The 17,153-nt window shown below is 38.4% G+C and overlaps 1 protein-coding gene across 1 annotated transcript in view; it reads right to left on the reverse strand.

The window, feature by feature from the left end:
* The window catches only part of PIAS4 (protein inhibitor of activated STAT 4), a 47,365-nt gene extending 32,233 nt beyond the window's left edge, over positions 1-15,132 (reverse strand). The window contains exons 1-2 of the mRNA XM_044671188.1: positions 14,712-15,132; positions 688-772 (exon numbers count right to left, since the gene is read on the reverse strand). Of these exons, the coding sequence (XP_044527123.1) occupies positions 688-772; positions 14,712-15,132 (506 nt within the window). The remainder of the gene's footprint in view (positions 1-687; positions 773-14,711) is intronic.
* Positions 15,133-17,153: the final 2,021 nt, after the last annotated feature.

The following is a 17,153-nucleotide window of genomic DNA, read 5'->3' on the forward strand; positions in this document are numbered from 1 at the left end:
CCAGCAGGGGAAGGGGGAGCTATCGGTTTCCTTAGGAATTGGGGAAAGGGGTGCTTTGGTCCTAGGGGCTATCATTTACCATGATGAATTTTAGTTTCCTCACCTGTTAATGGCGATAATATTTGTATTACTAATCTGAGAACTATAAGATAACTGCTTTAAAAAACTAAAGCTATCAAAATGTCATTTGTCATTTTTCTCAGTGCTTTTCTAAGCAGTGTACAGGGCAAAGAGCACTAGTCTTCATGTTAGAATCCCTGGACCTACGTGTCTGAAACGGCTCGTTTTTCTGGTCCTCAATTTCCTGCTCTATAATATCCTGTGTGAGGGGTGAGGTATGGTGAGTAGGGAAGAGATGAGATTAGATTAATTGTGGGATCCCTTTCAGTTTCATAAACCTGTGATTTTTCCCATTTCCAACCTTAGCTTTAGAGGTTTACCTACAGTTATAAAATAGGACAGAGGTTCTCTAGGAAGCTCCTTTAGAACTCAGGGTGTGGACCACATATTAAATAATTTCTAGAAATCACCATGTTATGTGAAAGGTCAGAAGCCAGAAACATTGACATGGAAAAGTCCAATTCTCCCTAACTTACTTTTCATGGTGCTTGTGGAGCTGAATGACTCATAAAGTTAGGAAGAAAACCCTAAATGTAAGCTGGAAAGTGATGAATGAGGTAAATGTACCTGGAGTTTCTGATCAGTTCCACTTGTCTCGGCGTCAATGCAAAAATGCATGGGCTCTCCTGCAGCTTCTCACTATTCTGTGGGACTGAAGACAGAGGAAGAGGTTTTATTTTACAGCACCAAGCAAGTTGATAAGCAAGTTTCCATGTACTAAAAATTTTAGATCCTGATAGAGGAGACAGACTAGGCTGTGCATTAGAGAATTAGATGGAGAAGAATCTCAGGAATAATAGGAAAGAAATCAAGGAGGGGAAAGAGACCCAACGCTTTCTTAAGGCAAACCAGATACATGATAAATAGTTTTTTACCAGTGGGCACTCATTATATTAGCAGAAATATATGATAGAAGAGGGGCAGGGTACTTGTCCTGCTGACTTCCCACCCTGGTCTGACCACCAATACAGTAATGCCGTGAGTTCTACAAAGTCACATTTTAAGGATCCTGACAAACTGCAATACACTAGAGAAAGATGATAAGGATTTTGAGGTAGGACTTAAGAATCATACCATATGAAGATCAGTGAAAGGAAAAGGAGAGGTTTCTTTTGGAGAAAGTCGTTGTGGAGGAGGGTATGGTCACTGTCTCTAATTCTGTTTAGAGTTGTTTTGTGGAAGAACTTTTGCCTAACAATGTGGTACAAACAGCAGCTACTCATATTTATTGGATGTGGCTCAGCCTGCCACAATGGGCTAACTAGAGACCCAAAGTGGAAAACTCAGGGATTTCAGGTCAATATAAAAGGAAAACATTCCTAACAATCAGAGCTAAGGATGGAATGGGCTGCCTCAGGAGATAGAGAGAGGTCAAACAGAGATTAGAGGATTAAGCTTTCAGAATAGTAATAGAGGGGCCTCTTGCTTTAGGAGTTAGACAATATGACTTCTGACATTGTCGGTCAGTGGACCCACATACATAGTTAGGAGGATTTAACACACTGAACCAAGATTTGCCTTAAGTCAGCTGCAAACTCCCCAGGAAAAGGAGAAAAAAATAAGCTTTCTCTTCACTAACTAAAACCTGAAAGGATCTTCAGGACCATTTAGTCCTATCCTCTCATTTTATAGATGAAGAAACCAAAGCCAAAAGAAGATATGATTTGTTCAAGGTCATATAACCAGTAAGTAGATGGGGAATGTAGGGCCTTTTTTCATTATTCCATGACATGGGCAATAAAAACACTAGCCTGCTGCTGAAAAGGAGCAAGAGGGATCCCGAAAGGTTCAACTACTAGGACAGTTATCTACAAAATGACAGTGAGAGAGTTTTGATTCTTCCAGGCATCTTGCAATACTATAAGCCAGAAGCAATTCCTCAATGGTAGAACCAATTCAGTTTCTTCTGCAGGCACTGGTGTCAGAAAGACATGGGGGGGGGGGGGCGGCGGGGGAGGAGTAAAGAAGGTGGTTCACATAGGGTAAGAAGAAATGGTAAAGGCCAGAGCCAGATACTGAAAATTGTGGAGGGTAAGGAACTTTGTTTCTTCCTTTACAAAGTTTCTTGTTTCTTGGTAACAGCTGAAAATAGAAAGGGAATTATCTTGACATGCACCCATAAGCCCACTCTGCTAGCAACTGTTTATTAATTTCATATTTTTAATGTGTACAGGGCTCTTAATGCAAGGAAGCAACAAGATGGCTGCTCTTCCCACTCACAAATCTGAGTTACTAAGAATCCCTGGAAGTTTACTCCCTGGAGCACATCTGAGGAGACAACAGAGAAAGGACAAGCTTGACCCTAAAGTCTCTTACTCTTGCCCAAAACAAGGTGTCAACAACATATCAGGTTACAAGTAATTAGCTTGATTTCCTGCAAAATATATCATAAAAATCTATGCCCAAGGTACCTCAGGATCAAAGAAACATGAGAACCAGAAGAATCCTCAGACTCATCTAGACCAGAGGTTCTTAACTTTTACATTATGAACCCTTCTGAAAAATCCAGTGAAATCTAGTGATCTCTTTTGAAAATGATGTTTTAAAATGCATAAAACAAAATACATAATAAAATAACAAAAAAATTATTTATAAATAAATTGTTATTAAAATGTTTTTGTTTTTTTTAAGTTCATGGGCACCCCCCCCTTTCTTCCCCCCCTCCAGTAAAGATCTAGGGCAGTGATGGGCAAACTACAGCCCTCAGGCCAGATGCAGGCCCCTGAAATGTTCTATCCCACCACGGGACATTATTCCTAATCTGTTAGAAACAGACTTTGGCCCCCTCTTTAAAAAGTTTGCCCGTCACTGATCTAGACCAATCTGATTTTAAAACAGATGAAATTAAGCCCAATAGAGATGGAAAGACTTTTGTCAGCAATCACACAGCAAGTCTGGAGAAGATTTCTAAATCTAAGAGCAAGCCAGAACACAGAGGAGGGTCTTGCACTACACCAGTGACTTTTCTACAAAATGATTTTTGCTTAGAAGTTCCAAACAGCCAGATTACTTTTTTTCTTCTCTTGACAGCATCCCAACCCCACAAAGATACTATTCTAGGTTGGGGTCCTAAACATCTTTAAGGAAAGACTACATGTAGTTCCCTAAAACCTTAAGATCTTCAAAGGGTATTGATAAGGAAATCAAGTATGGGACTTGTAGACTTTAGCAACATCCCAGAAGCGCACAGGCCATGTCTCTGCCATCTAGTGATCAGATCAATGAAAATTTCTGTTTCCTGGATCTAATGTTTAATAAATTCACTACCAGAGTATCCAATATATGCAAGACATGCAGAAGGCAAGAAACCTAGGATGCATTCTCAATGTTGCAAATATGTTAACATTTAAAAATGTTTGTTTCCTGAAATGTACATCCCCACCTTTCCTTTCTTTTGTTATAAGGGATAGCTAGAGGGAAATATAGATAAGGTAAAAACTGAAGGATATCAATATTTTTTTAAAATGTGTTTCTAGTTACTCTATTACAAAAGTGAATAATATGGAAATAGGTTTTGTGTGATAACACATGTATAACCCAGTAGAATTGCTTGTCATCTCCAGGAGGGGGGAGGGAAGAGGGGAGGGAGAGAACATGAATCATGTAACCATGGAAAAAAATTTTTTAATAAAATTTAAAATAATAAATGTGTTTCCAGGAATCCATTCTAATTGGAGAGGGAAGCAAAGACACAAAGGAATATCCTCAATTTATCATATAATTGGCAAAAAGCATGGTATAGGCAGTAAATATCACAGGCATTCAGAGGAAGGAAACAGTACTTCAGAATGGAATGGTTAGGGAATGCTGAATGATGGATATCAGACCTAAAAAGATGGTTTAGACTCAGATTGGATCAAGGGCTGAAGGAACCAAAGAAATAAGCTAGTCTAACTCTGAAAGTATTTCTAGCAAAGAGAATAAGGTGAACAAAGACACAGAGGGAGAAAAAAGCTGTAAGATGGAATAATGCCAGATAAGCCTGGAAAGTAGGGTAGAGACTACAGAAAGCTTTAAAACCAGGCTGAAGAGTTTAGGCTTGAACTAATAGGGTATTGTACTTCTCTGTTTATACTTTTATACATCAGATTTTGTGCTATAGTGCTGTATATGGTAGTTCTCCTATTATAAACTCACCGAGGCCAAGGACCATCTCATCATCTTTTTATATGCTATGATACTTTGTCCACAGTAGATGTTCAATGATATTTATTGAATGAACAAATGATCTTGAACAGGGATATGATATGATAAGAAGTTATTTAAAAAGATGAATAAAACAAACTTCTGTTATCTCTATTACAGAAGTAACTGGAAGCCAAATTATGGGAGGTCAAACCCTGAAGATCTAAAGTAAACTATTTCCCAGGCTTTGATGACTCAAGACAACGATAAAGGTAAAAAAGGTGTTGGGGTCAGGAAGACCAAGGTGACGTGAGGGATGAGGGCAAAGAAAAGAAGTGGCATACACCAGGTCAGGAGAAATGGTAGAGTAGGTGGTCTGAGGGTCTTTTCAAGAGACAAGAATTGGTACTAGAGTTATGTGGGCAGACATGTAAAGTGGTATAATTTCCATTCAACTAAGTTTTTACATTACTTAACAATTCTCACTCTCTCCTTCCTCTCACCCCTTTCTCAGCTATAGGGTATCAATATGCCCATTTTTCCAGAACTCATTCAATTCTTATTGTTCTTTTTTTTTTTTTTGCCATCTTTGCCAATCAGATTCTGGATATGAGGTGGAACCTCAGTTTTAAGTTGTTTTAAGTTGCATTTCTCAGTGATTTGGGGTTATTTTTTCACAAAGTTGTTAATAATACACTGATATTCTATTACATTCAGGCAATACATTTTTTAAAAACCTATTCCCTATTTAACAGACATATTCTCTCTCTCTAGATATAGATATGGATATAGATATAGATATGTAGATATAGATATATACATTTTTTGCTACTACAAAAAGAGACACTGTAAATATTTTTGGTGTACATATGGACTTTCTTTTTTTTTTCATTAACCTCCCCAGAGTATATGCTTAGCAGTGAAAATTCTAGATAAAAGGGTGTACACTTTAATCATCCTTTTTTGCATAATCCCAAACTTTTCCAGAATGACTGGAATTCACAATTCACAGCTCTACCAACAATACGTTTAGTATGCCTGTTTTTCTACAACCCCTTGAATATTGACTATTCTGGGAAAATATTTTTAACTAGACTTCATCATCACTTTAAAGTTCAATATAAAAAATTGAGAATCATTCAGTTTCCTTCCAATAACATTCTAGACTCTACTTAGAAATAGGCAAAGGGTTGAAGTCATAAAGATGATTTGGGTATCATATAAGGAAAATATTTATTTTACAAATATTTATTAAGCATCTACTTATGGATAAGGCATAATATCAAGAATACAGAGGTGAAAACAGTAAATCGTCTCTACTCTTACAGGGAGTAACAATTAAATAATTTTTAACAACCAGAACTATCCAAAAGTGGAACAAGCTATTTCAAAAGTTTCCAAAGATCCTGTAAATCTTTCATGGAAGCTGAATAACAATTTGTTGAGTATACCATAGAGAGTGATTCCTACTTAGGTACAGGTGAGCCTAGATGCCCACTGTGGTCCTTACCAACTCAGTTTTCAAGGTATCAGCATATTTTACCTCAGTCCTAAAATATGTCTTTCTGCTGCTCTAAACCCTTGCCTGATTTTTTTTTCCTTTGGTACTGACTTAACTTCTGCCCACGTAGGGGCAGCTGGGTAGCTCAGTGGATTGAGAGTCAGGCCTAGAGACAAGAGGTCCTAGGTTCAAATCCGGCCTCAGACACTGCTCAGCTGTGTGACCCTGGGCAAGTCACTTGACCCCCATTGCCCACCCTTACCACTCTTCCACCTAGGAGCCAATACACAGAAGTTAAGGGCTTAAAAAAAATACTAATAAATAAATAAATAATAAATTCTGCCCACCTTTCTATTGCCAAGATCCTTAGTTAGGCCCTAGTCACCTCTTGTTTTTATGGTAATTTTCTTCCTGATTTCTTCACCAGCTTCTCTCTCTATAAATCATTTTTATATGACCTAAATAGGTTTCTGTTTGGATATTTCTTTGGTCTTTTTACTCCCCTCCTTAAACTACAAATGGCTTTCCCACCACTGGACATATTTCCTGGACTCCTGAAATCAAGTTTTGAGATGTCCAAATTTAGTTCTTTTTTACCTCTTTCCCCCAAACTCACTTATTACTCTAATGAGATAAAACTTTAATTGCCTCCAAACATCAATGTCTAGTTTCCCCTGTTGGAAATAATTTTCAGGCTTTGATCCTTTAACAAAATGTTAGTTACAAAATCCATGACTTTTTTTATCCACTACAATAGTTTGGACAGAATTTCCCAACTCACATTCCTAACAAACATTTTAAAGTACCTACTCTGTGAACTATGGAATATATAAAAAACAATATATGGTTCTTGACCTCAAGAAATTAGTAGGAGATAAGATGTATATAATAACTTTATTTCAAAGTAGAATTTAAAACCATGTCAGAAAGACAAAAATAAAGGGCTCTTGGATGTCAAAAAAGAGTGAGAGGGGGGCAGTTGGATAGCTCAGTGGATTGAGAGCCAGGCCTAGAGACAGGAGGTCCTAGGTTCAAATCTGGCCTCAGACACTTCCCAGCCATGTGACCCTGGGCAAGTCACTTGACCCCCATTGCCTAGCCCTTACCACTCTTCTGCCTTGGAGCCAATACACAGTATTGACTCCAAGCCGGAAGGCAAGGGTTTAAAAAAAAAAAAAAAAAAGAGTGAGAGGATACTCGGAACTTGAAGGAAAAGATGTTAAGGTAGTAATAAGAACACAAAGGAAAAAGCTCCTTAGAACAATTAACATTTGAACTAGGCCTTGAAGGATAGGGCTTTAACCTCCTTTCCTGCAAGTCTTTACTTACCTGAATCTTATGAATTCTAAATTCAGAAAGTTCCACTGCCTCTGAGAAGTCATCTCTGACTACACTCATTTTTGATTTCCTCTACATTTGCTGGTTTTGCTCTCTGGGGGTGGCATATGAAAGACAGCATGGTAAAGTGGAATAAACACTTCATTTAGAGTTAAAGGATTCCAAGGCTGGAATTCTTCTTCTTCTTTTTAAAACCCTTACCTTCCATCTTGGAATCAGTACTATGTATTGGCTCCAAGACAGAAGAGTGGTAAGAGTAGGCAATGGGAGTCAAGTGACTTGCCCAGGGTCACACAGCTGGGAAGTGTCTGAGGTCAGATTTGAACATAGGACCTCCCATCTCTAGGCCTGACTCTCAATCCACTGAACTACCCAGCTGCCCACTGGAATTCTTATTCTGCTCTTCCTCAAATGTGTAACCCTGGTTAAGTTTACATAGCCTCTCTGAGCATCAGTTTTTTCATCTGTTAAATGAGAAAGCAAGACCCAAGAGTCCTATGGTATCTTTCAGCTTTAAAGCTATCTTATCTTAATGTATATAGCTTCTCTTTAAACTAGGGTCACTCCTGAGGGCAAGAATCTCATCTCAGATTTTTTTTATTTTTTATTTAAATTTTTAGGTAAATTAGAATTTTTAATGTTTAAAAATTTTCACAGATTACTGAATGTTAATATTTTTCCTGTGATAAGAGCCAATGAAACATAGTAGGCTAGGAGTTTCGGAGATATGGGCTCAAATCCCCATGTGAGTGACATGAGTTAACCACTCCTAGTCTTAGGCTACACAAAGATTACTTAATTATAAATGAATTACAATGTGTGTTGGAAGAGGGAATTCCCACCCCAAATAAAACCAAGGGTCTTTTAGAGGAAGCTGAACCTAACTCAAAGATCCTCCATTTTCTTAGTATCTCTACCGCAAGTCAGGCAGAGGTGCTAAACAATAGCATGTAAACTCTGATGTGAGACTAGAGTACTAAGGAGAAGAAAGAATGATAGATATATTCAAGTTCTGAAGCCAGAAACTGAAGACTCCAGAAGATGGGAACTTTAAAGTGGGAATGATGATTCTGTATCATATTCCATGCTCCCTGAGTACATGCTGAGCTCAAGAGGAAAATACTCTTTACTCTATAACCCCACCCAGCTGGCTGAACCTATTTTGGGTGGGAATGAGAGAAATGCACAAGCTACTCCAGAGTATTTGATGAGAGCTGAAGACAGGAGTGCTAATTTAGAAGAACCAACTGGGATCAACTAGCAGACTAAATGCTTATTCGGTGGTAGTGAGGGTCATGACTCAAAATAAATATCTTTAATAATGATTCTTATCACATACTTGAGAATCCAGTCTGGCTTGCAATTTAAGAACTTGAGAGGGTGAGAGAAAAAAGAAAGAAGGTGGCCAGTGGAAACTGCAAAGGATAAGCAACTAGGTATTTAAAAGCAATAATGGTATTGTATTGCTAAAGGCACACTGAATTGTGTGACCTAGGTTCTTAGTTATAGCTCTTGTCACCGATGGGTTAGATCACCTTGGTTAAGTCAATCTGTTTCTTTAAGCCTCAGTTTTCTAATGTGTTAAACGAGGATGTTGATGAGACAAATTCCCCTTCAGTTCTAATGTTTTGCCAATCTATTATCTCTCTTCTTCCCCTTCCCCCCCAGCATCAAGCTCTGCATTCTATTTGATTTATGTTTCCTAGCTGCCAGGACACTCTCCATCGGGGATCCATCTATGGCTGCCTGCCCTTCAGAAGAACATGGCCACTCATAAGTACTGGATGTTTCACCAGATTGCTAGCAGCAGGAGAGTGCAGAGGAGACAAATGGAAGGCAAAGTCTCTCCTCTCCTCTGTCATTTCAAAAAGAACTATAAGATGCCAAAAATGCAGGGTTTAGTGGCTCCCACACCTGATAGCAAAGGATGGTGTTGGCAGATACTCAGAAATACTGTTTCCTTATTCAGATCTGATAAAAATGGCTTTTTAGTCCTAGAAAAACAGGTATCCTGACCTATGATTTAAAGCTGGAAGGGACCTTAGAGATCTAATTCAATTTCCTACCACCCTTTTAAAAGTTTTGATGTCTTTAGAAAAATCTCAGTCAGTTCCATATACAATCTCCCAAGCACCACTTAGTGAGCCTTTCCTTGTAACAAAGAAAAACTATTAAGCAAAATCAATCACAGCAATAGCAGATGAGAGTGCATGTAACACCACCACTACCAGTGATAGTCCTCAACAGGGAAAGAGGGAAGGGACCTTTCTTCTCTTCTCCATTGGTAATTATAACACTTAGCCATTCTATGTAATTATAATGACTAAGCTGAGCCTCATAGAAGAGAGGAGAAAAATGCCTATTGTCCCCCACCCCCCTCCTTTCTGGCAGGGCTGAGGAAATGGGGCTCTGGATACGGAATACTGCATATGCTGTCAAAATTCAGTTGATGTGTTTTGTGAGTTCTGCTGAACTACTCTTTCATGTAACTCTGGAGAATGGAATGAGAAAGATATATTTGACATGAAAACAATATAAAAATAAAAGATAGCTAGAAAATTTAAAACAACAATGCAGTGTTCGGTTTCATTTAGTCCAACCCATTCATTTTATAGATGAAGATGACACAGAGAGTATTATGGCAGTCAAACCCTGACTCCAAATTGAGCTTGTCCTCTACTGTACCATGCTGTCTCCCTTGAAGATTTAAATTGGTTTTAATCTCCTTCCCAGTGCCACTTCGAGCCCAACTCTATGAGGTAAAACTCTTGATCCACTTCCCCTTCTTTGATGCCTCAGCTGATGGGCAGATTCATTTCACCTCATCTTCAAGGAGAACAGTTAACTGCTGCTCTAAGAGTGCTTTGGTTTTAGATTTCTGAGATGAAATCCTTTCCTTTAGTTTCTAACCAAGAGGTGGTCTTTCTTCATGGCAAGGACGATCCTTCTATATGTACAACCGATCTCTTCACTCCTTCTATCTTCTCTACTATAATCCAACTTCAGTAATCACCCCCTATGGAATCTTCAATCCTTACTTGATCCTTTCATCCTGCCAACTATATCTTCTTCAGCAGGTGTTTCCATTCAATCCTCTCACTTCTTAACCTCTAAAAATCTTGGCTTCCAACCTTATCATTCCACCAAAATTGCTCTCTCCAAAGTTATTAATGATCTTTTAGTGACCAAATCTAATGGCCTTTTCTCAATCTTCAGTCTCCTTGACTTCTCTCAGTCTCTGATATTGTTGATCACTCTCTCCTGGATAGTTTCTTCTCTTGGGGCTTTCTGGCCACTACTCTTTCCTGATTCTCATCCTACCCATCTGACTGACGACTTCTTTGCCTCCTTTATTGGATCCTCCAGATCATGCTCCCTAACTGTGGGTGTCCCACAGAGTTCTATCCTGGGCCCTAGTCTCTTCTCTGGAGTACAGAGAACCACCTCTCTGAAATCAACTGGTCAGAGATCAATTTGGCTAAGGTAATCCTAAGGGTTTTGTCATCTGGGACTCTGAGTTACCTAGGAAGCCAACCCCAGGCTTGAGAAGGGATTTAGGCTAACAGTGAGTCCTGTCTCCTCTACCTTCTTAAAGACAATCTGGGTAGTTAGATTAGCAGATAGTGAAGCATTTGGGGTTTTAGATAAGAGCAGGGAGCAGATAGGTAGGACCTATGGAAGAAACGAAGAGCAACCTCACGAGGTGAGCAGAAGTTGGGTTGAGTATAGATTTGTAAGTGTTAGGAACCCATCTACCCTTTTCCCTTACTCCAATTACCAAAATAAACTTGGTTTCTAAAGCCCAAGGGTTTTGTGCTTTACTGGCCCTGGAGAGGTCCCTAGGTGGGTGTTCTTTACTCTCCCCTCCTCCAATCTGACTGACTACTCCTTGGCTTCCTTTAAGATCCAATCAAAATCCCATCTTTTACTGGAAACTTCTTCGATCCCTCTTAATTTTAGTGCCTTCCCTCAGTTAATTATCTTATTTATGCTGTAGATAGCTTGCTTTATACATATTCATTTGCATCTTGTCTCTCCCATTAGATTTTATACTCCTAGAAGGCAAGGACTAGCTTCTGCTTCTTTCTGTATCTCTAGCACTTGACACAGTGCCTGGCACAAAGTATGTGCTTAAATTGATTAAACCTCATCCTGTCAACTAGTTCCTTCTCTACTGCCTTCAAAAATGCTTATTTCCTCCACCCTTTCTTTGCTACACACAACCCAAGCCTCAAACTACTGTCTTATTTTACTTTCTTCTCTCCCTCTCCCTTTCTCTCTCTATATATATCCAGGCCAATTTCTCCCCAAGCTTCAGTCCTGCAGTACCAATTGCCTATTGAACATTTCAAACCAGATGTCATGGAGACACCTTAAACTCATTATGTCTAAAATAGAACTCATTCCACGGCGCCCCCCCCCCCAATCTAAGGGCCTCCCTCTTCCAAACTTTTCTATTGCTGTCATAGACATCACCATCTTTCCAATTTCTCAGGTTTATAATCTTGGCATTATTTTAGACTATACATTCTTCCTCACCCCACATATTTAACTAGATCACCAATCTTTGCATCATCTCCAATCTCCACATTTAAACTGCTTAGTTTAGACTGCCATCACTTCTAGTCTATATTATTTTAACAACTTTCTAATTGGTCTCTCTCACTACTACGTTCAGCCTGTATCCTGCTGCCTTAAGTGCTGATCTGACCATGTGACCCCCACAACTCAACCAACTCCAATAGGTTTCTATTGCCTCTAGAATCAAATATAAACTCTTCTATTTAGTTTTGGTTTTAAAATCCTTTCCTTCTGTCTTAGAATCAATACTGTTTATTGGTTACAAGGCAGAAGAGCAGTAAGGACTAGGCAATGGGGTAAAGTCCAGGGTCATACAGCTAGAAAGTGTCTGAGGCCTGATTTGAACCCAGGACCTCCCCTCTCTAGGCCTAGCTCTCAATGTACTGAGTCATGTAGGTGCCCCTACTCTGTTTAGTTTTAAAAGTCCTTTATATCCTAGCCCAAATCTAGATTCCAAACTCACTAGATACAACTCCCCCTCTCACAAGTTGTGATCTAGAAAAACTGGCCTTCTCTGCTCTCATGACATGACACTATCCTCATGCCTTTGTACTGACCATTCATCCACACATGCCTAGAATTCATTCCTTCTTTACAAATGCCTAAAAGTCCCTTTCTTCCTTGAAGATCAAGTTCCATCTTCTGCCTGAAATCTTTCCTGATCCCCTCAACTGCTTGCTAGTGTCCTCCCTCCTGAACTACCTTGTATATAACTATTTTACATTTATTTGTTTTTATTCATTTTACAACATTTATAGAGCAGATAAGAGTGCTGGGCCTGGAATCCAGAAGCCCCAAGTTCAAATTCAGGCTCAGGCACATACGAGCTGTGGGCAAGTCACTTATCCCTGTTGGTCTCAGTTTCCTCAACTGTAAAAGTGAGCTGGAGAAGGAAAATGGCAAACCACTCCAGTATCTCTGCCAAGGAAACTCCAAAAGAGGTCCAAAAAAGTCAGACAAGACTGAAAAAAGAATGACAAATTCATTTTACTGTAGATTAAAAAATTAATATCCAATACTCCAAGTAATGTATTTTGTAAGATTTATTAAAAATCACTTGAAAAGTAGAGGGAAAAAAAACAACCTTCAGTAAAGAGAGGCTTTCCCAGACCACAAACTCGGGAGAAGAGAGAGCCAGGAAGGAGTTACAGAACTACATAAACAATAACGTAAAGACACACATAAACAAAAAGGGAAAAGAAATTTGGGGATGAGGAAAGAATTCTGGGAGATGGAGTGCAAGGGTTCAAGATTTTTTTCTAATTACACATTACATTTATGCTTCATATACTTATATATGTACTTCTTGTTTCCTCCATTAGAATTTAAGGTTTTTCAGGAAAAGGAATGTTTCAGCCTTTGTAAATTTATCCCCAGCATGCAACACAATGCCTGGCATATTATAGGTGCTTAAAAATGCTTGCTATTGACTAATGTTAAAACAAGGTTTTTGTGGATTTTAGGAAGAAGAGTTGTTTTGGGTTTTTGGGGGGAATGACAAGTATAATTCTTAGTATAGACCCAGAGAATATATCTTCTCAGATACCCCTTCAGAGTAGGGGAAAAAAAAAAAAAAAGATGCATGGTGAGGAGATAACTAGGCAAGTTGGAAAGCTTTGGTGCCAGAGAACTGAACAAATATTTTTCCAGGTACTGTAGAGATAGCCTTGTCTATGCCAACTTAAAATTTACCTCCAATATCTTTCAAGCTAGTAGTTTCTCTTTATTGTAAGTCCATTTACAAAATTACTCTACCATTCTATCAATTCAAGTCTTTTAAGTAAACATGCATTACTTTTAAATTCTGCTAGCCTAAGACTGAATAAGGGAAGTAGGAATGATAAAGTCCTTCTTTCCCATAATTTGAAAGTGCTCAGAGTCAAATCACCTTAAAATAGTGAACAAAGTTTTGTCCCTTGCATAAAGTGGGGAAATGAGGAAGCTAGCTCTAATAAAAAAAAGATTTCTAAAATACAAAAACTGTGTGTTTTAAAATTAGTAAAGTATGGAAGAAATTATGGAAAGCAGAATAAAAACTCGAGAAAAAGAAAGTTCAGTAATCCTTTCAGTTTATAATTAAAATAACAAACTATCATTTTGAACCAATCTGCTCTATGCCAGCTGGGTCATAACAAACCAAACTTCTGTGTTCACTCAAAATAAAAACCCCATCTTACAAATTGTTACAATGGTAAAAGCAGTGTAGAGAATGAGGAAAATTATATCTATGTTTTGTTTTTTTTCTCATTGACTAATGATCCCAACTCTTGGCTGTTTACTATCATCCATTTTTCACTTATAAGTTTGTGAGATAAAAGTGTTCATAATTTATCCTTTTATTTCTAACAAATTAGCAGGCCTCTAAAGGCAAGGTAGTCATTTGATAGGAAACTTAAGATTAGAGTATACCATTAAACTGCCTAGCAACTACACTGAAGTGGAATCTGTTAGAGGTTTTTTCTTTACCTTTACATTTCTGGCTGCAGTGTGAAAAGTTAACAAAAGTAAAGAGTACTGAAAAGAAAGACTCTAGACTTCAAAGAGACTATAAGAGGTGATCAGTTTTGACAACTTCTTTAAAATATGATGTGGCAAAATTCTGAACACCTCTACACACACACACACATACACACACCTTTTAATTTTCTCAAGGGCTGGCAAGGCAGAACAACTGCTACTGTGCCCACTCTGGAGGCAGGTGGCACTTCTCATGTAGTGTAGAGAAGGAAGGCAAACAGCCTACATATTACTGAAAATAAGTTTGTTGGGACAAAGGTCGCCAATCCCTGGACCAAAATTGGAAAAGGAAGATCGGGGGCCTACACATAAACATTTTCAGAAAGCCATTATCCTGATTTCACAGAATAAACCCTGATTTCACTTCACTGTAGGACAAAGATGTTTTCAAATGTACAGAGAGTATCTAGATATGGCACCTATGAGGGTAACTTAAATACAAAATCGTAAAGTTTTAATTAAGATGTTTGTTTTCACACGCATGCACACATGCACCCCAATCAAAGCCTGCCTCACTCAAAAGACTCACCTAATTCTGTTGGCTTCAGCAATTCATCCAAGATATTAAAGAAGGGCAATTTCACCAGGCGGACTTCTGGCTTGACAACTTTAGAGGGTAATCGTCCAAGACCATTTAGGTATTTTCCATATAGCACAGGATAGTCAATGTTAGGAGTAGAAATAGAAGTCCTGGGGACAGTGCTTCCCCGGTCATAGGAAGAATGTATGGTGAGTGGGTCCAAAGGCCGGTGGGGTTGTACAGGGTCAGAGCTCTTCTTGGCATATCGAGTCTCATAGAGTTCCTTAATTTTCTTGAAGACTTCAGGGCTGCAGTCAAACTGGACAAGCTGTAGAGCCCTGGTGACAAGTTCATGTTTAAGTCCACTCTTACTTCGGCCAACAAAACCGAGAAGCATCTGAAGATCCGAGACTCTAAAACTCATCACCATGTTCTAAAGAAGAGCAACCATGAAAAAAAAAAAAAGTCCTAAATTAGGAACAACCAGTGAAATCTAAAAGCATTTCTGTAATCTGGCAAGCCAGGTTTCAAAGTGCTGAAATTAAAAACACTCTCAATGCAACACCTACTCCTCTGAATTCATCAGACACCCTCCATCTCTGACAGGAGGTGGCTTAGAAAGTAGATTATTCCAAGTTTTACCCTACTATTCCCCTACTCCAATAACTAACCCATAACCATACCTTTCTCCTCTCTATCCTAAGAACATACCCCATCTCTCTCATCTTCCATATTCCAGTTTAAAACCACATCTTCCACTATACCTTGTTCCTGAACTCTCTCCTCCCAGTGATCAACTCTTTCTCTCCCCTCCGAACTAACAGCACTTATTCTTGATGCCTTCTGAATAACAGTTGTCTTTGTGCTTAACTGTCTTCTATCTTCAGATACATCTTACATTTACGCAATCTCCACTATACAAGGATCAAAGTAGATACTAAATGAGTATTGTCAATTAGACCACAGTAGTTGCCTTCTGAAAAGAATTCCAATTATGAACAATGGAAAAAAGATGCTTTGCATATACAACTCTGTGACAGCCTAATGCATTCATCTAGTATCATCACTCAAAGGGGAAAAAGCACACAAAGTCTGATCAATAGACTGTAACATTTTATGTTGTCATAGAATATCTTCCAGTTTTTGGTAAAATGGAATTAAGAAGAGTTATCGGGGCAGCTAGGCTCAGTGGATTGAGAGCCAGGTGTAGAGACAGGAAGTCCTAGGTTCAAAACTGGTCTCAGATACCTCCTAGCTGTGTGACCCTGGGTAAGTCATTAACCCCCAATGCCTAGCCCTCACCACTCTTCTGCCTTGAAACCTTCTAAGACAGAAGGGTTTAAAAAAAAAGTTATCATATACTGATAGTACAAGACTATATATAATATCTATAATGTTTAAAGTTAGCCATTGTGAATTAAATATAACAGAAATTTGGAGAATGAAAACATACATGGCAGAGGGGTCAAGGAAGTGAGAATTCAGCTCAATGAGCACAAGAACTCAACATTAATTAACTAGTACTTTACCATTCTGACTCAAATTTAGTTTGCTGGGAATGCAGGAGGATATTTATATAAAGTCAACTTCACAAAAATATTTCTTTCTCTGACTATTTCAGTAGACAAGCACAAGCCTGCATTAGTATAGTTCTACATCTAGTTTAATAAAAAGCTTTGTAATATAAAAGGAAGACGCATGGACCAGGAGTCAAGAGTTATAACCTAGGCTCTGTCACAACTAGCTATGTGACTTCATGCAAGTCAGTTCATGGATCTTAATTTCTGCATTTATGAAATGCAGGGTTAGGCTGGAAGTCCCTATAATGGCCCTATGTATGGATGGGTATCCAAGGCCTAGGGGGGTACTATAGTGTCAATTCCAATGCAAACAGATTTGTTCGATATTATCTTGAGTCCTTCAGTTTCAAAGGATTATGCAGTGAAAAGTACTTTGTAAATCTTTAAAGCACCAGGTATGAATTTTTTGGGTGCCCAAAACAAAAAAGGAGCAATTTAAAATAGGTTTTATGTTCTCATTTTCTGAGGGTCTTAACCTGAGGTCTACTAACTTTTTTTTTACATTTTGATGGCTGCATTTTAATATATTTGGTTCTTTTGAAAGTCAATGTATTTTGTTTTATACTCTTAAAAATATTGTTTTAAGAATAATTCTAAACAGCATTCTAATCATAGGTTTCACCAGATTGTCAAAGGGGCCCATGACACAAAAAAGGCTATAAGCCTTTGCTGGAAACCTTCAACTTTGGTCTAATTACCAGAAATCCTGTATCCCTCAAATGGGTAGGACATTTATAGACAAGTAGAACTGATCAGTAGCAATTACTAGTAACCACCAGCAATAGCCACTTGGTGGTTATCTGTAGAGGTCCACTCAAGTATGTAGCTAACTTATATCTGAATATGGAGATTACCACACATATGATACTGG

This window comes from Gracilinanus agilis, chromosome 1 (genome assembly GCF_016433145.1).
Source record: "Gracilinanus agilis isolate LMUSP501 chromosome 1, AgileGrace, whole genome shotgun sequence".
Taxonomy (NCBI): Eukaryota; Metazoa; Chordata; class Mammalia; order Didelphimorphia; family Didelphidae; genus Gracilinanus; species Gracilinanus agilis.